This window comes from Lagopus muta, chromosome 13 (assembly GCF_023343835.1).
Source record: "Lagopus muta isolate bLagMut1 chromosome 13, bLagMut1 primary, whole genome shotgun sequence".
Classification (NCBI taxonomy): domain Eukaryota; kingdom Metazoa; phylum Chordata; class Aves; order Galliformes; family Phasianidae; genus Lagopus; species Lagopus muta.
The window spans coordinates 16,832,235-16,852,578 of NC_064445.1; the positions used below are offsets into that span (position 1 = coordinate 16,832,235).

The following is a 20,344-nucleotide window of genomic DNA, read 5'->3' on the forward strand; positions in this document are numbered from 1 at the left end:
CAGAGCAGAGCCCACCTCTGCCCTGGCAGAATTACCAGAGGGATTATTTTTTCTGCTTACATGGGTGCAGCATATTCCTGGCACTTGGCTGGCTCCTCATCCTGTTGGCCAGGCACTAGCAGCTGCTAGAGGGCTGTAGCTGGGACTGGGCTAGTCCCTGACAGCCCAACCAGCACTAAGTGACCTCCAAATTTCTCCTTTTGCCATCACTGCTTTGGGGCAGTGGAAAGGTTGGAACTCCAGCCCTCTCCTGGCTGCCCCAGGGATGCATTCAGCCCCATCCCACTCACCTTGCCCCTTCCCCGTGGTGAGGTCAGAGGTGGCACAGGGGCCACAAAACAAAATTTGTTTGTCATGTGCTGGAAAAGCGTCCTTATTTCTTTATTCCTCCCGCAAAAGCAGTGTCAGTGCAGCTGAACGTGTGTCCCAGTGGGTGATGTGTGATGCTGTGATGCAGCAGCTGTTAAGCAGGTGTGAGGTGTGCTGGGGAGGTGGGGGAAGACAGAAATCCAGCTCCTTTATTTTTGCAGAAGTAGAAATCTGCATGTATGTGGGCCTCAGATGTGTGTGCAGAAGTGCAAGTCAGTGCCCAGCATCTTCTGTACCTAATGCTGATTGACACACATGCTCTGGGCTGCAGTGAAGAGGTTCCTCTTTTACTGGTGATGCGTGGGGAGTTGTGAGGGTGCTGAGCAGGAGCAGAAGGGTTAGGGGGTCCAGGAGTCCTTCACACGTGAAGGGGGGATGCCCTGGTCCATGAGGTGGGAGGGCACCGTGTTGTACTTGGTGTTGGGGTTGATATACATGGCCACAAAGGACATGTGGCAGGCAATGGCCTCCTGCACTGCCACCATCAGCTCCCACCCCAGGAACTGAGCCACCTTGGTGAGCTCCCCCAATGGGGAGCCTGGGGCATGGGCCTGTGCTCAGCCCTGGCTCCACCATCAGCTCCAGCCCCTCACTTCCTTCATGTCCTCATAGGAGATGCTCCTCCAGTGCTCTGGGGTGCCACTCACACGGTCAAACTGGGAGCTCTAGGCAACTGCATGGGGAGAGCAGTCATGAACATCAGCAGGTGGGAGGGCACTGTCAGGTTTTCCATGTGCACCCATGAGTGCCCTCCTGCTTCTGCCAGCTATGGACTCCTCCAGGTACTGTTTCCACGTCCATGGGTGGCATGATCCTGCAAGGCAGTGACCCCAGGACATGCGAGTGGGATGCCATTATCAACCACATGCCATGTTAGAATTTTCTGCCCCTGGGCTGATGCTGCCAGGCAGCAGAGTGGGGCACTGGTCGCCCCCTGGTTGGAGGAGCCAAGTTGGCCAGAAAGGATGGGGGCAGGTTGGTATTTTGGGCTGCTAGTAGTGGGAGCACTTTTGGTAGACACCAAGCAGCTGGCAGGCATGCTGTCCCCTTGTATCATGAAGACCTGTATCTCAGCTGCCATCCTACCCAGTTCATCTTGGGGCAAGGGCAGCACAGCTATGGATTGGAGGAGCTGTAACAGGAGGGACCTAGCAGAGATACAGGGATGACCAGAACCTTGCAAGCCATGGTGTACCACTAACATGGTCCCTCTGCAGATGATCTATGTATGGCACAACCCCAAAGTCACAGCCATCTCCTATTACAAGTTTGGGTTGATGAATGAGCTGCTGCCTGAGCTAATGGCAGCTGTCAGTTTGATCTAACAAAGCTCTGGGCAGGCTCATTTCCTATCAAATTAGTAAGTGCTGAGACTTCTGAGGAGATGAGGGCATGTACAAGCAATTGCTTCCCACCTGTTGATCAATGCCCAGCCTGTCCCCTGGCTGCACCCCCCCAAACTCAGGGGTTTTTCAGCTTTCCTTTCTGCAGAATGTCACATGGAATGAAATATCCTTTTGGCCAGTTTAGGTCGTCTGTTCTGGTTCTGTCACCTCCCAGCTCCTTTTGTCCCCTCATCCCCTTCACTGGCTGGACAGTGCAAGAAGTAGAGAAACCGAACTGTCTTTGGCTCCATACAGCTGCTACAGCACAGCAACAACTAGAAACATTGGTCTGCAGAAGGAATGTGAAAGCACTTGCGCTATCAGTATTTTTTTTCTCCTAAAACCAAGATACAGCATCATGCCAGTCATTATGAAGAAAAGCAGCTCAGACCCAGCTGAAACTAAGCCACTTATGCTTTGAAATGAGCATCTGATGCCTCATCCTATTTGTGTGGGAGTATAGGTGAGGTGTAAAGCTGTTGGGACTCAATGCACAACATTCTGGGCAAGTTTTCTTTAAGAATCTAAATACCGCTTTGAGAAAACTTGAAGACGTGTTGGGATTGGTCACACTGAAATGATTACGTGGACATTGCAGATGAGTTAAGCGTGTTAACTGCAAAATATTTATATAGACATTATATGTAGTTTAAGAATTAGAAATGGAGCTTCTTTTCATGCTTTGTTTAAGGATGTGACTTGAAATCATTCATTTCCACTGAATCGGCGGCCACTGCGAGTTCAGTACTGCTTTGGCAGCCTAGCACCAAAGCAGCAATACCGTGTAATAAATGTTTACGTACCACCAAGCCTACAAACATTTGATTGCTTACATGACAGAGGTTTTCTTGTCCAGTTATTTGTCTCAATTTTTCCATTACATTTTCTCATTTTGTTTTCTAGCTTTACTCACAGACAAGCCTCCAAAGCCATTGTTCCCCATGGAGAACCAGCCAACTGTTATAGATGTCCAGCTGGGTAAGTCCCCTTCTGGGAATAATAGATCCTACGCTTCCACTCTGGTCGCAGATAGGGGAAATTGAAAGTGCTAAGAAAGGTTTAGCAGTGCTGTTATTACATGCAAATCAATTTGCAGCTTCTCATTTATAACTGTAGACTTCACTGCCATTGCAATTTGAAGGAATGAACTTGTGTAACATCAGGGAATGGCAGTACTAATTGGTTACACAGGGTACTAAATGTGAAGTTCTGCTGTTCTCTTTAATGTATGATTGATAGGCTAACATATGTCTACATTGGAGTGGTATCGATCAGCTGATGTTCTCCCTAAGACAAATAGTCTCATAAAAGAAATGCTGATTCCTTTAAAAGTTAATGGAAAACAGTGCATTTTCAGGTTGTTCTGAAGAAAGGACTTTTGACAAAGATGCTTGTATGCTTTTCTCACTCCTGTTGTATTTTCTTGTGTGATTGCATATCCTTGACTCTCAGCTGGCAGCCTGTATTTTCTCTTGTGTTGAAAGACTGTAAGAAAGTTCTGCAAACTTTGGGGAACTCAAGGCATCTTGTTGCTGAGTTGCTTGGCTTTGAAGCTTCAGAGTTTTTTTTTAATGTCCTGAAAACAGATTTCTAATTTTAAGCAGCATAAAGTGGAGTTGCTATTGAGGGCTGTGGTACCATGAATTTGAACTACAAGAGATGTTTTGTAGGCATGGGTTATTCACTGCGTGCTGAAGGTGCAGTGTTTTCCTTCCTCTAAAGCTTGATTCTCTTCCTCTGTTACACCAAAAATTGGTTAGGATTCAATGGTGGAATGGTGCTTAAAGGCAAGCAGGGTCAGAATGGAACGTGCAAGGTGGCTGGTAAGTGTGGCAAAGCCTTTTGTCTGGTTTTCTGACATCAGTTTTTTTAAGCTAGGTGCCTAACATTTTCAGCATAACACTGGAGACGCCATGGAATATTTAAGAACAAGGCTGGACTTCCTGAAGGTGATGGTTGAATTGCGGCAAGAATGTGAATAATTTGTGCCCTTTCCTAAACTTACTCTCACATACCTGAATGGGCTTGGGAGGCAGGCAGGACTTGCACAAGGAAGGTAGCAGTGGATCTGGGCTGCAGCCAGTGCCTGCTGGCTGAGTGCTGCACACTCAGGTGCCCGTCCTCGGGACTTGTGTGTAGCTGAGCACAAAGTGACCCTAAAATGAGGAGATACTACATGGTGGGTCTGAGGCCACAGTCAGAAACTCACCAAAACTAACAGCAGAGCCGTCATCAAGGTTTGGATCAGCCCCAAAGGCTGAATATGGTCCCCAGGTGCAGCTTCTTTAAAGTCAACTTGCTAATGATTTCCCCTGGGAGCACGCTGTCCCTGCATGCAGCTGTGTGATAGAGGCACTCTGAGCGCACGTCTTTGCTTCCTGCACTTTCATTGCATCTTCATTTCCTGCTCCAAGTTTCATCAGGACTCTGTTGATTTTGTACCGAGTTTCTTCTTTCTTCCTACGTGAAAACATTTTGTTCTGACTGATTAAAAAGGGTTTGATTAAAATAAGTAAGATGGAAACAAACAAAACCCTTTCTCTCCTTGGAGATATGGCTCCAAAACAGGATTTGGCAATATCTCCAGAGCAAAATATAAATCTTGCATCATTATGTGCTGAAATGTATTCCATTAGTTGTCCTCTAAGATCAGGGAATTTACATATGCTGCTTTTATTCTGACACGATAATGCATTTGGTTATTGCCAGTAAACCATATTATGCTGCAAAAGTTTAATGTTTGGGGAAGAACCTGAAATGATTTCTGTGATATACAGTGAAATTCACCGTATGCCCCTGATTTTAAATGGCCGATAGATGGAGCTGGAAGGTTCTCAGCGAACACTTCAGCTTGTGGGTGGCCCTGGAGCCACGCTGACCTCTGCTGTGTGCTGCTGCCCCACTCCGAGCACCGGGCTTTGTAGGAAAGAGAATCATTTGGCTGCAGTAAAGTAACAGGATGGAGTTCTCTGTAAGATCATCTGCTGGCATACTCTTTTGAAACCCTGCTAAGCTTCTTGGAGTTTCGAACAAGTGTTGTTCTTGTGGGCTGCATTCAGCATGAAAACAAAGTTTGTTTGAAAGGATGTGTGTTTCAGAGGGCCTGCAGACCTCAGGGTTGCGGCACCCAATGTGCTTGCTCTACCTGAGGTCCTGCAAGTACGAATGCACCTCTAAACTACAACAGAAATGGAGTTTAATTCATATGCTTGCTCTGCAGAGATTATGTTAGATTTCTATTGGAAAGCTAATCTCTAAAGAAATGGCTGTCTTTGCCTTATGAGATTTATAGTTATTGTAGCATTATTCTGAATGATGAGCGCAGTGCCACACAAAATCTTCCTAGAACTCAGGACAGCAGCCTGACTATTCAGCAGCTTATTTGACCTGATTGCAGACTTCAGAACTCACCTTTTGGCTTTCACATTTTGTAAGAAGATTCAAATTGAACTAGTTATGCGCAATTCTTATCAACAGTGGATAAAAGAATTTCTTTGGGCTTCAAACATGGCCCAGAGCCTGCCTCGTTCTTCTTAAGGAGCATGCATGTACTTCTTGCTTGTTCCTTTTTCCTTTGGAATTTGACAAAGATCAAAACCTTGTCAAGGTTATAGAGAAGCAGAAGCTAGCGTTTGTGTGTGTCTTGTTTTCTGTACTTGCTTGCATTGGAGAAATGGGGAGAGAAGAGAGATGAACACAAAAGAGAATCCCAGAGGACCAGAGAAATAGTCCAAAACAATTTCACTGTCTTGGATGTGTGAGCAGGTTAGATAATTACCTAACTCTGGGCAAACCTAGAAAATAACAACTGTTTATTTGTTTATTGTTCATTTGTTACATACGAGAAGGGGGAATCAAACAATACCACTGAATTGTTTGTTTTATAGCTTCTGGCATTGGGATGGTAGTGTAGCAATAGTACTTTATTGCACGATAATACAGCAGGTTGGATCTTGTATCTTGAATGAATGCTTTTTCAAATATGAGGTTAATCTAATATAATGTCATCTGCTTCATGAGAAGGACATTCCCTCTCTACAACTGCCCAGGGAGGTGCTGGAGTCACTGTCACTGGAGGTGTTCAAGCACCACGTAGATGTGGTACTTGAGGACATTGTTTACAGGGTGGTATTGGTGGTAGGTGGACGATTGGACTAGATGATCAGAGCTGTCTTTTCCAACCTTAATAATGATTCTGTGATTCTGTATTCCTGAGTTACTTCCATAGATCAAAAACTAATTTGATTGTCTGAGGCAGGAAATAGTGTGACTTCAACAGAAGGCTCTGGAGACAGCATTGAGTAAGTTTTTGGGTTTTTTTGCCATAAATCCTTACTTTTCTGTTTTCAGAATGCAACTGTCTCCTTTGGTCTGAATTTGAACTTAGTAATGCTTATGTTGGTGTGATTCAAAGTAGTTGTTCTAAGACTTATTTTTGTATTTATTCTGTTGCTTTGGCCATATAAAGCTAACTACGTGCATGGATTGTTTGTACTAAATCAGAGAGGCTAGGGAAACCCTGGTACGACTGGGATTTTGATCTTTTCTATATCAGAAGTCTGCAGGCTGTGGTACAGTAAGTACACTCTGCTAATTTCTTAATTTAAATTTCTGGCTAACTTTGTTCCCCCTTAGTACTTTGTGAATGTGGAAAGAAAGATGAGCAGCCCTTTGATTTTGATTACATGGTTACTAGCTACAAACTAAGGCTTTCTGTTGTGTTAATTCTCTAATGTCACACAGTGATTGTAATGTGAAGTTGGTCTTTCCTTGTGAATATCTAGTGAGATCTAGGTGAGACTGCAGTGAATGTTTGTGTCTGTATTTAGCGTGGTTGTATCATCTACTTTTAAATTGGGAACTGGCTTTGTTTTCAGACCTTTACTTAAGAAGCGTAGTGGGAGAAAGCAAACCAACAAACATCTATGTTAATCTTCTGAACAAGGAAAATATCAGGGGATTTACCTCACTGACTTCATGGTACTTGCTGTGTCTAAAGATGCTGAGGGAAGCAGACATGCATTTTATGAGGATTCTCATTTTTCCTAATAGCTGACCTGTTCAGAAAGATTTGTTTCTAAAAGATTTAACAGTGCAATTCCTTGGGACTAGTTATTAAGAAGATCAATAGTACGAGTGTGAACCAAGCATGAGGGAGCATGCAGAGTTACTGTATCTGCTGGCAGGTATGGAAGAGAATAAAAATAGTATTTAAAAAAAAATAATAGTGGATGGTCCTTTTTGTTTGAAGCGCTGGCTCCGTGCTTTTTGGTGAGACCGGAGCTCTTGCCACTGTCTGAAATGGTGGGGCAGCCCAGGTGCAGCTGCAAGGTGTTCTTGGCCCCAGTGGAGTGAGGGTGGGCACAGGAGCATGCCAGGCTGCCAGGTCTGCTGCCGAAGTGCATGGAGCTGCTGCAGGTGCTTCTTCAGAGAGCTTGTAACTGCATCAGGCTTGGAAGGATTTTCTTGGGAATAGAAAAGGCATTTGTCTGATCTTCAAATTGAACATCACTTAGATGGCAACAATATGGGCAATATAGCATTCTTTCCTCATTTACTTTACCTATTCTGTAAGGAAAGCTTTGAGGTGTTAGATGTAGGTCACTCCCCCTTCATGTCTTCCCAGCTTAAAAAAGGTCTTATTAAGGTAACTGACTTCTTGCCTTTGATTTCTTTAGATACATCAATCAATACAAAATCATAACCATATGAAACCAGAGCCTCGACATGAGATACAGCAAACATGTAGGCAATATCTCTTCTAGTGGGAAATAAAGTAGCAATCAGCAATTCTGCTGTAACTGTTTAAATCAGCCTCTCAAGATATGACTCCTTCTCCTGTCAGAACAGCCTACAAATATTAGTGCTGTATATAGTCTGTAAATATTACTAGCAGTAATGGTGCTGTACATGGTGTACTGGGCTGTGTTTTCTGTCCAGGTGGTTACATCATGTACATAAGGTGCCCTGCAAAGAGAAGACTGAAAGCTGTCCATAGAGACTCAGTTGCTTTTCCTTGCCTGAGTATGGGATGGGCAAGTCCCTGTTCAGTGTGTGGAACTTGGATTAGATGACTGGTAAGGGTCTCTTCCAACTCAGATAATTCTATGAAGTCTTGTCTCAGTCCATGCCCTGCCACCTTGCTCTGTGTGGTGAGATGACACAGCACCCCAGGCTGGGGACACAGGTCTGTGTGCACTGGGTGGCCAGAGAGAGGTGAGGCTGAGAGCAGAGGCATGTGGGTGCTATCTCCTGCACCCCAACCCCAGCCAAATATCGATTCCCTCCATCTGCGATTGTCCCTATACTGTGTCCTCATATCACAGCCATATCCCCACACCCTCTGTGCACCCTGCTGTCTGCAGGAGCAAGCCAGGACCTTTCTGCTGTCTGCAGCACTCCCCTTCTCCCCCAGCTGAGCTGGGACATCCCTTTTCTTCCCACAGGAGAGCAAAGCCCATGCTCTGTTCCTTTCCCTTGAGTGGTTATGGATGTGCTATGTAAATGAACCAGACTCTGTGCTGGAAAAATCCCTCCCTTTCAGTGGTGCAGGCTGTAATGCCGAAAGCTTTGTGTACCTGCACAGAAATACATGAAGGAGCAGTTTTCACTAGGGAATGAAGAAAAACCAGTGTATATTTTTGAAGAGCTGCCTGCATCCACATCACAAGGGATGCAGCTCTGCAGCTATTCCAGCCATGTGTGCCCGTGTGAAGGGATGCAGGATTTGCATCTATTACAGTCATTTTGTACTGATCTACAGGGAATATTAGAGACAAATTGTCTGACATTTAGGTTTAGAAGTAGTTCCCTAAATACTGTAAGTGTATTACTGCTAATGCTTTGATGCTAATTTGGTACGTTGTTAGTATCCCTGCTTCTCTCAGGGATAATGGGAAAATGCTGTACTTCAGAGAGTTGGGGCTGGGTTCTGTTCAGCTGCCATAAATCCTCCATTGTTTTACCTCCCATGTGGTTAATCCAGATTTCTACCTGGGAAGCAGAGTGCTGTTTCACATTTTTCCTTTCACTTTAGTTGGCTTGTAAAGATAGTACCAAATTCTGGCTGCTGGTCCGTAGTTTTCAGTGGTCATTAACCACTGTCTTACATATGCTCTGAGAACAAAATAGCACCACCTTTATGGAAAATACTGATGAATCGATGTAATTGCAGCTACCATCACAATTGCAGTACTTCAGATAAATCTGTTGTGTTTCTTTTATTGAAAGAACAGTAAAGAGGGAGCACCCCAGTTTGTACTGGTTTGCACATCTTCAGTGGCATTTGTGCAAGGTCAGTTTGAGGAATGACTCAGAACATCTCCAGTAAAAGCTTCTCTGCAGGTGGGGGCAGGTTTGTGTGAGTGTCAGGATGTTCATCTTTAGCACTTCACAGGGTCTGAGCTGTCATTAACAAATACAGCCATCAATTAAACCATCACGGGTGTGCCGTTCTGCTGGGCTTCACTAACAGAGCTCCTGTTTGGTTTCTGGATGTGTGGCATTTGGCTCGGGTCTGAAAAGCAGGCACCAGATCATTCCTGCAGAAATGAAGCTCAGTTTGGGGAGCAGAAATTAGAACAGACGTTCTCACTGGAGAACAGAGGATTACAGCTGTTGATGATAGCAGCAATTATTTGTTCTGCCAGAGTTCTCCCAGCTTTGCTCTGGAGTTTGTCCTGTTTAGCAGTGAGGATAGTACTCATCTATTTTCCAGGAATGTTGCAACAATAAAATCAGGAGGTATCAGAGAAGTGCTTTGTTAAGAGCAAGGAGTACTAGGGACAGGCTATAGAGATTGAGTTGGAAGGGACTCACAAGGATCACCAACCTGGCTCCCCAGGGTCTACCCAGCCCCTGTGAGTGAGAGCATGTCCAGATGCTCCCTGAGCTCCAGCATCTCGGGGCCTTGTGCACTGCCCTGGGGAACTGGCCTGGCTTTGACCAGAGCTTTCTCCTTGGGTTTATTGCCTTTCTGTTTCTGAGCACAATTGCAAACACTGAGATATTTGACTCTGCAGTCCTCAGACATATGCTGCTGTGCATTGAGTGTCAGGCGGTATTAATGTTCCAGAGGAGAGAACCACAGGGCAAAGTTTGCACCATTTCCATGCTTGTTAGAAACACTGTCACTGGAAGGGATTCATGTTCTGCCATTTTAACATTCCCTCTACAGTGTTTGTCATATGAATGAGTTATTAGGCTGTGAATGCCTCATATATTCTGTAAATTACAGGGTAGAAGCATTCAGCAGTACTATTTTGACCTTTTCAGCATTCTGCGATTTGCTGGGCATGCCATTCCACATCTCATGTTTATGGACTCACTAAAATGTAGGGATGGAGCTGAGTGGGCAAACAGTCAAAATACACAGGGCTGCAAAAGGTCAGGGTCATGCATCACAATGCCGCTGTTCAGTGCACAGTAGAGATTAAAATCTTGGCTAACCATTCTTATAATTTCTCTTTTTTCACTGAAGAATAACATAAAATTGTACTTCATAATCTGTTCCAAAGGCAGTGGCACAGAGAATGAAGAGTGATGGTGTAATCTTTCTTTCTTAAAATTTCAGAATTGTAACGTCATGATTGTGGAGGTCATGAAAATCAAAGCTGTCGTAGTCCCAAAGAAATGAGGGGAAATTCCACTCACCAAATCTCTGCTTCATTTAATCTGTTATATAGCTTCTGCTTTAGCTTCATCCCTTTGTTTCTGTCCTACGAAGCAAATAGCTTGTTTTAGGAAATGAAAGCCTGACTGTTAAAGCTGGGTCAATTTGCTGTTCGTAGATGAGACCAACAAAGGCCAAATGAGAAAGAGTCAAAATCCAAATGAGAAAGAGTCAAAATTTCTCTAGAAGTGAAAAGATGCTTTTACAACCTACTGAAGACATGTGGTAAACGAATTCTCAGTGCTCATAATCAGACTGAAAGTCAAACTATAGAAAGCAGTGAGCTGTGGAAAGGTGGTAAAAGCACACTGCTTGCTACAGCATGTTTGTAGTTTGGCAAACTGGCTTCACAGTGGAAGATTGTATCTTTCTACTACTGACTGTGCTGTTGTTAACTGCTTCTACTGTGGGCAGCTTATTAATTTTAACATGCTTGGCTCTAGTCCCATGAACAAATTAATATGATTAGTCAGGAAAATATCCCATGAGATTTCTTCAGTTTAGAGCTTAGTCAGATGTGTATTCCTCCAGCCCAGAGGAGCATAGGAGTAAGCATGTAAGTCACTGAGCAATGCTTTATATTGCTCAAATACAAATCTTACTGACGTACTAGTACGTGGCATTAATTAGAAGACATAAGTAAATCTAATTTTACATCTAGCAGAATCTTAAATCTAAATGATCTGCACATTGGCACTGCTAGAAACTCAGTTCCAAAGTGTGCAAGTGGTGCTAGATGCTTTGCTTCTCAAGTGTTACACAGATCTTCCCTCCCCAGTCATCCAAGCACATTTCATAAATACATCTGAACTTGATGGACTCTTTCAAATAGATTTTTTTTTTTTCTGCTAAGTCCCAAATATGCAGGATTGAAAAGTAAATCTGGTCTGATTGGGCTGGCTCGGCAAATGAAGCTTTCTGTTTCCTGATTACATTACCATTAACTCTTGTTAATAATTTCCTGATCTGCACTGATGAATTCAAAATCAAATTTATAGATCATATTCTGCAGCCTATCATTCAAATCGTTGATGCTAATGAACGCTCCGGTCAGACTGCTGCTTTGAGCAGCATTTGAGCACTTGTGTGATCTATTGTTTTATCAGGTAAGGTGAATGCATGAAGAGCTAGAGGAAGCAGAGGGTTTTATTGGTAAGTGCAGCAGCTGTTTGTGGTTCATTTTGGTCTGAATTCATCTGGCTTTTGTGCTCAGGTTCCAGAGGCCGCCCTGTTTGCAATAAGAAACCTGCATTACTGAGCATCGGTGGTGAAGCACTTCTGTTTAGGAGTGTAATTTAGCTTTTCTAAATACCATCTGGCACAACAAGTGGTTTGTAGATACTGACTTGTTACTCCCACTGTGGCACCTTGCTCCTGGTTGCATTCTGGCAGTCGCTCAGATGCAGCAGCCAGGTGGGCTTCTCTTGGTTTTGGAATTTGGGATTGCAGCATCTCCCAGCCCCACGCGTTCCTTTGCAGCCTGACCAGTTTTTATGATGTGAAAAGCCTCTCATCATAGACAATTCTCAAGCAAACTTGTGATCTCAAACAGAAAATTTCAGCAAGCATTTGGGGCTTATAGGCTGTAGTTTTGCTTGGAAAATAAGTAGGAATCCACAGGTGAATTACTGTGTGTCACATGTAACAGCAGACATGGATTATTTTAGAGTAGGTTTTTTTGAAAGAGACACCAACAGTCCTCACTGGGAACTTGCAAGCATCTTCTTTTCTGTTCTATTGTTCTATCAGGTCCTTCATTTTCACCCATCTTACCCAACGCCCTTTGCCAGCTGTGCATTGAGTTGCTTTCAGTGCGCAGTGCTCCTCGCCGTGCACCCAGAGACATCCTGGTTGTCTCTCCTGTGCAGTGTAAAGTTAGTCTGTAACTAACCTGTAGGTATGTATCGCACTTGTTTCCTCTAATGCCTGATCCATCTGTCTAGCAGTGAAATCCCCTTCAGAGTTTACTCATCTAGTTTCTGACCAAATTCATGAAACTTACCAAAATCTCATGACTGAGAAAACTTTGGGGAATTTCTGTGATAATCAGTATTTTCAAGCGGAATACTGTGGTTGTATTTAGACATCTCAAAAGTGCATCGCTTTAAACAGAAGGATTTTTTAGGGGAGGAAAAGCCATAATGAGAACTTCTGAAGTGAAGATTTTTAGAGTAATTGATTTGGGGTGGAAGTGGGTCTGTAAGAGAGGCTGGCATCTTGTCGCTGGAAACTCAAGAATATTTTGACTCTGAATGGAAAACAATTAATTTAAACTCAGGATTTCTGATAAGCCTCATCTGCTGCCAATGTCCTCAAAATGATGTAAGCTTTAAATAGACCTGGGGCACAGGTACTTGGATATGAACAGGTATGTGGTCCTGTGGCGTGCTAACCATCGTCCCTTAGTGACACGTGCAGAGTTTCTGTTCTGGCACTGCCTAAATGAAGGCAGCATTAGCATCAACTGCCTTTGAAGCCATTACTCTCCTTGTGATTCTGCTTCTGGTTGCACCAGATCTGGAAGTTGATGGCCCTGTCTTGTAGCAAGGAGGTTGGAACTCGATGATCCTTGAGGTCCCTTCTAAACTAAGCCATTCTGTGCACTGAGAGGTTATGTTTGTTCTGAATCTTTGGAAAATCTGGGAATATATATTTTTTTCTTTTTGTAATGGAAGCCAGAGAAAAGAATTAAATCACTTTGTGTTGTTGCATTTTATTTCTTTTTAACCAAACAACATGAAATGAGTATGAGATCAAAATCAGGCAACAAAACAGCTGAGGTGAGTAAAGACTGTTGTTTCTTTGCTTTGTTCATGATTGACATCACTGGTTTTCAAAGCTGGTTTTGACTGTTAAATCTAACTTACTTCCTGCATCAACTCAGCTGAAGCAGAAGTGTAAGTGGGAAGGAACCCTGTGTTCTCTGACGTGATCTCAGTGGAATGACACATCTGCAGAGTCAGACACTTCAGTCCCCACAAACACCTGTTTTAATGAACAGCCAATTTGCTCGTGTTTGCTTATGCCTGTAAATAACATCTGTTGCTGGCCAGTTGTCTACCTGAATACAGTATCTTTCTTCATCAGTGAAAGCCTCTGTTGCATAACTGGTCTGACTTATTTTTATCTGGAGATGGAGGTTGTCCTCTCTACCTTTAATACCCTTCTTGAGAGAACTGATAGAAAATAGGAAGTCTGCATCTTCCTGGGCAGGTAGAGCTCTTAGGGCTTTGGATACATACATACAAATAAACACATTTTTCGAGTGGGATGTTAGTAAAACACAGCGTAGACTCACTGAGAAATGATGATGGATCAGTGTAACACTACAGACGTTCCCACAGTGAATCTGGCTTTAATGTTGCCTCAAGATCCGCAATCCAGAAAGGTGCCCAAACCTTTTTAATAGGTGGGATGCTGGTAATGTGCTTAAGAGGAGCTTTTGTCTCAACAGCAACATCCTCCTGACAGCAGGCAGTCCCAAACAGCTTGCCAGCTAGAAGAGCCTGGGCAGCTGATCCATCCTTCTGGTGCTAGTTAAGAAGTAAATAAAGCTATTGCACTGTGTAATCTCTAAGTAATATTCTGCCTTTTCCTTTGCAGATAACAGTCTGCTATGTTTTTTTAGTGCTAATAGAGCTAATTCTTTTGTTTTCTTCCCATGATCCACTACTGAAGCGAATTCAGTTATTTATTGCTTTTCTTACTAAACATTCCTAATGGCATTACCATCGTACCTTACGTCTATAAGTGAACAGCTGCTTTTGACCTCTGGCCAAAAATGTAGTAAGTAATGTTTTGCCTGCTGTGGAATTTTCACCCATAACAATGAATTGATGATACAAACAAGCAGGTAGGACTGAGGGGCTCACAAGTCAGAGCAATCACACAGTGAGATTTATGCAGTTTTAACCTTTCAGGAGCAGTAAAACAGCTGACCATCTTCTGAATCCAGTAACTCAAAATAGTACAGTACAGCCAGCAAGGAGCACATCTCTAACCTACTGAAAGTAAAACTGTCACCTAGGCCTTGCAGCAGATTTTTGTACACCAGCCTGTGCCGCTTTTTAACAAGATAACAATACCCAAATCTTTCATCCTCCATGATAATTCTGCCCAACAAATGGCATTGGTGATAAGTCAGGTCAGTGGAAACCAATCCAAGCTGCCTGTGGTTTGATTTACATTCTATAGAAGCTGATCTGCACGAAGTGCTGAGAAAACAAGAGGTGCTTCTGTGGCCCCTGGTTGAAAAGTGGGATTATTCACATTATTTCTTCTTAAATTCTGTCTTAAAAAAGAAATATTCATGCAGTCTAAGCTCTGTCTGCTCAGTGAGAGAGGAAGCAACCCTTAAGCCTCATCTGAGCAATCAACAGTGGTAGGTTGTTTTGAGTCTGTAATGCACCTTGACAAGGGAGGTCACTGAATTGAGTAGGCAACAATAAAATTTAAATTCAATAAATACAAGTGAAACCCTGGGACAAAATTGCAATCTTCTGGTTTTATTTTTGGGGCATTTGATGAGCGCACTGGAATTTTCTGAGTGTCTCTCACCAACACTGCATGATAAATACCTGGAAAGCAAGTGACAAAGCATGGAGGGGAGCTGGCTACTCTATGAGTACTGAGCAGAGATTTTTCATTTCATCCATCATTCAAAGCCTGCTGCAGTGCTTCCAGAACTTTACTAAGCATATCTAACATAGGGTGGAATGAGACCGTTCTGTTTGTAACCTATGCAACTCTACTCCTGAACTGAACACTGAGTTGGTTTCCAATTGCTGCTTTCAGTAGCGTGGTTAATCCTACAGAATGCTGTGTGGCTCTGTGCGCTGCTTTGTAGGGTAGGTGAAGTTATTGGATCTCAGAAGTCATAAACTGGAGCTCTGTGAATCGCAAGTGACTCAAGTGGTGACACAGCTGGACCACAGGCAGTGCCAGGTGTAGTTTCTTGTTTCATAGAGCTTGGCTTTGGGAATTTGGGTTTGAGCTTAACGCCTTTCAGAGGATGATGCCTGCAGTTTCCAACAATACAGTCACAAGCATCAGAGGCAGGGAAGGCAAACAGAAGGATATGATTGCTCAGTGGCCTAAAAGAGAAAGATATGCTTGTGCTTAGACAGAGCTGACAGGTGCGTGTAGCTGGTTGAGTTTGTTGGTTTGGGTGTTTGCATTTGTTGCTTGAGCCCAGTGGACACTGCTGACATTGTGAAGCTTTTAACTGCAGTGAACTAAAGGCCTGCAACCAATTACCCTACGGTTGCTGTGATAATCAGACTGTTGATCTCAGACTGCTTCTGGCCTGATTTTCAGAGCTCCTGCCTTACAAAGCATTTCTCTCACGGTGCAGGAGGGCAGGGAAAGGGCAGCTCCTAGGGGAAGGAGGAGCTCGCCCAAGCAAGCTTCTCTTTGTTTCACTCTTCTTTGAACGTGGCTTTTTTCCTTCTTTGCTTGCCACGTTCTGAGAAGGCACTGAGCTGTAGCTGCAGTCATCAGGGGCACCAGGGTCTCCTTTTCACTTTCAGAATTTAGATTGAGTTGGTGCTACAGAAGTTGAGGAAATAATCGTGTCATCCCATGACTCCCAAAGAGTTGCTCTGGGGCCGTGCTCAGGTGCAATCTTGCAGCTGTAGCAGGTACTTAGAACTGAATTAACTGTGTCAGTCTCTGTAGTCAGCTCTGTCAGCAGGTGCCCAGTGTCTGGATCATCTAAATTACTATCAGAAAGGGTGAACATCATTTTGTTCAGTGGTTAAGTTTAGGAGAGAATGCACAGACTTAGATTTCTTAGGGGAGCATGAAGAAGACTACCGTTTTTCTGCTTTAGTACAAATTTTTGTCATTTCTTCATGAGGAAGAGGAGACTGTGGGGCGTTTGGGCCATCATCCAAGGCTGGATTCCCCCAGTTGGGAGACAGCTTTGTGACCCTGCATCTTTTTGTCGGAGCCCTCCTTTTTGTTTTCCTATCTGACTAGTTCCACATGTTACATTAAGCCAGGCTTCGAATTCACTGCTCCTTGCAGACCATGTGTTCACCTGCAAGGACGGTGTCTCTGAAGCAGAAAGCCACAGGTGCCCTTGCAGCACAAGCAGCAGGGAGGTTACCCCAAGGTGAGTTCCACAGCGGCTTCATTTCTCTGCTTGCAGCTCCCTGGCCTCGTGAGATTGAAGTCAAATTCAAAGAATCATTTTCCAAAAAAGAAAGCAAACAATGATCTCTCAGATCCATATCCTGTCATTCACCATTCAGACGTTGGACAATGGCAGCATTATATCACTGTCTTAACAGTGAATGTTGCTTCTAAATTTGTTCGTTCTATGGACGGAACGTGAAGCAGCTTCTTCTGATGAAAGAAAGGCCGGTTGTCTTTGATATCATAGATAAATGCTTGGATAACTACTTTTTAATTGTTTTATTGCTAGAAGTTTTCAATGAAGCCATAAAAAAGGAGAAAAAAGATCAGCCTAATTGCCTCAAGATGGATATGTAATGCATAAATCTCTTGTTTAATGGATCTAGTAATACACCACCTGTTTCAGTTGCCTTTTCCCATTTAGAATATGAATGAATGCTTCTCTCAGATGATCACAAAGAAAAAACACAATTGTACCATCAAAATCTTTGTGATTTTTTTTTTTCATTGAGGTTTGCTCATTCTTGTTCTGCATTTCAACTGATCTTAGTACATTTAACCTTGAGAAACAAGGTCTGGATGTATATTTTTTTCCTTCATGGCTCCATGACTTTTGGTATTACCTGATCGTGGCAGGCTTTTTTGGTAGAGGCTGTTGAACCCCCAGCCTGTCCTGTGATTCCAGACCTCATTTGTGGGTTTGACCTCTTCCTTTTTGTGTGCAGGGGGACTTCATATCCCCTGAGTCTTTTCTAGAGATTTTCAGTGAACTTTAGTGAATAGAATCCTTTGGATTTCAGACAGGTTCTTTGCTGTAATGAAGCTGAGCTTTGTAAAAATTTGAGATTCTGGAGCTTCTTGTATCTGGAGGCTTTGTAAGTTCCAGTTCAAGATGAGTGAATTAAGGAGTCCAGCATGCATTAAAGTAGCAACTGAAAAGGAGGGTGGAAAGGGAACATACGAGCACTTATTTGACAAAAATCAAGATGTGAACAACAAAATCAATCATACTACCAAAGGATGTAAGCTTAAAAAAAATATATCTTTCTACACCTTTGCAAGAAACCTGGGTAATGAGCAACAAGAGAGGGAATGCTAATGAATCAGTATGAATTCAAGCCAGATAGAACAGAAATCTGATGGGAATGATTTGCACGATGGGAATGTTAAAATCCTCGTTTATAACCTATTTAAGAGCTGTCAGAAGTTGGTTTGCTGCTTCTGAGAACCTGGAAGCAGTTTCTGATTGCTACATGTGTTTGAATCAGTAGTGTAGCTGTGAAAAGGCAGGATGGAGAAGGGGCGGAAGTCTGCAAACCAGACCATGACTTTGCAGCAAAAGGAGAACACGTTGCAAAGCCTTCCTCTACTAGTTGTGGGCTGGGGGAGCTGTTCCAGAGTGTTGAATTTCATTACCATCACAGAGAGCTGGAAATCACACTTTGTCAGCAATAAAACACCTCCCAGAGTACGACATCCTTAGCAGGGGATTTATGTGTTAGCTTCATCCTGACAGGCGAAGAGAAATAGACCAGAGCAGTAAATGCTAGTTGAGTTTAAGCAGGCACAGAAGACCTATGACTTGGCAGTCTTGTTTCCACGTGATGTGTGTAGGGCCCAGACTGGTGGAAAAACCTTCTAAACATAGCCACAGCCCTTTCACACTCTGCTTCCCTTGCCCGGAGAGCTCAGTGTATTGTAAGTCTCCATTGTCTGATCTTATCACCCTGCAACATCTGAATGGTGTCAGTGTTTGCCAGCTCTGTTTCAGTAGTTGCTGCTTCCTTTTCCTTTTGGCCTGGCCACAGGAAGATCTCAACTCCACAGCAGCATCCAGTGCTATTTTGTGTTTTCCCCACTTTATTCTGTCAGTTCTGCAAAGAGAAGCCAAAGTGGCTGCTCTTGTTCCTATTCTTCCAAAACTGTAGTCATCCCAAAAGGTTTGTGGCAGTCAGGTGTTTCGTTGCATTCAGATACTCTTTCTGGTATCAGTTTTGTTGAGAGGTACTGCTTACATTGCCTGTGGCAGAACTAAAATGACTTAAAAGAGCCTTAAAGATGACACACACAGCATTGACAAAAGTGCTGTGGTAGATGAGTTTGAAGGTGAGAAAAACTGTGGATAAGAGTTGCTAAAAGTTAGAGAATACTTTATGAAAAGCATAAGAGACCAATAGTGGAATAATGTACCCGTGGAAAGCTCTTGTATCTATTAGGCTGAAGTGTATAATGAGATCTGATTACTGTGTGTTGATCCTTGATGAGTGTATGCTAGACTTACAGCCCATACTTTTATCAAGGGAAGTAATGGCTCTCCATCAGCACTGAATCCTACCCAAGAACCTGGCTTTGCCAGATCTGATATGCTGCAGTCTGAGCCTCCCCTCTTGGTTGGTATAAGGGGATCTGAAAGTGGGAGTTCAGAGGGCACTTCTACCTTTGCTGTCTGCAGAGAAGCTGAATGTCCAACGTTGAGCTCTTGAGCCTGAGGTTATATCAGTGACTGTAGCCCTTCTGAAGTCAACAGCCTCGGCAAGAGTTCAGACCCTTTGACCGCTGGGATTCAATACATGGAGTGAAATTCCTGCTCTAAAATTGTTCCTTGTGCTGGAATGCCCCATTGTTTACATATAAGCTCTACGGAAGAACAGTGCATGAGAGAAAATAATCTAATTCAGCCTAAAACATCTTGTTTGTATCTGCTGATCAAACCAAGGTCTGTTGGAGATGTAGGCCTTGGAGGCTGAGTAGTTGTCCCTCCCCAGAACAAAACGGGGCTCATGCACCATGGGACTCACATCCTGAAACACCTCCTACACCGTCCAGTCTTGTTTGATGCAAACTCTCTTGTGGTAGATGGAAATCTAAGAGATGCACCTGTGTAGAAAATTGGAACTAATAAGGTGGTTTTTTTTAAGCATTTTTTTTTAAATTGAATAGTTACATCATTGCATTCCTGGCTATATAGTTATGCTAATAGTTTTTTGTTCTTAGTATTGATTCTGTGCTTCTGAAGTAACATATAGTTTTAATAACCCCCTCTGATGGTTTGCATTTACCCAAAACAAATACCAGATTATGCTTGCTTTTTATGTGCCAACTCTATTTCTGTTTTTATTTCCCTATAAATAAAGAGCTCACATCTAGTTACATATGCCTAAATGCCTGCAAAGAGAGATTTAATTCCAGAAGTTATTCTTGTAAGGCAGTTAGATCTGATTTTTCTGCTAGCAAATTCTATTTTGAATCATTCCAACACAGGAGAGGAAAATAGACTGTGGAAGTTTGCTTCTTCTAGTGGTCAGAATAACCACCTTTTTTCCTCAGTTCTGTTTTTTTTTATGAAGAAAGGAGTCTAGAAATTTGTTGGAGCTATTCCCAAGGAAATAGGGGTGCGTGGAATGATTCTGCCTCTTACAAGAAAAAAGTAATATCTAAATCCCCTGGTTTACCTAGGAACATATCAAGCATTTTCCTTTTTAGTAAATCTGGGGTCTGGTCTGTAGTACCTGAAAGATGAGTTTGTAAATAGCTATACCAGGAATGGATGTGTTCGCACTGTCTGATGGTTTTACTGTGGTCTGCAACTTCAGTTGCTGAGGTACCCTGATAAAACCAAAACAGATGCTCAGAGGTTTTTACCTGCTTTTTCCTCATTTGAGTTCTTGACTTCTAATTGTCTGATTTTAGGCTGTGGCTTTCTTAAAGGTATAGTAACGTTGCATTTTCTGTGTTTCTGAAGGTGAAATGCTGTTTACCAATTTCTCAGAAATAAAGGGTC

General features: G+C 43.1%; 1 protein-coding gene across 9 annotated transcripts in view; it reads left to right on the forward strand.

Annotated features, from left to right (window-relative positions):
• IL1RAPL2 (interleukin 1 receptor accessory protein like 2) overlaps positions 1 to 20,344 on the forward strand; it is a 335,478-nt gene that overhangs the window by 238,973 nt on the left and 76,161 nt on the right. For all 9 annotated transcript variants that reach the window (XM_048959238.1, XM_048959240.1, XM_048959237.1 and 6 more), the window contains one exon: positions 2,658 to 2,732. In XM_048959238.1, the coding sequence (XP_048815195.1) occupies positions 2,658 to 2,732 (75 nt within the window). The remainder of the gene's footprint in view (positions 1 to 2,657; positions 2,733 to 20,344) is intronic.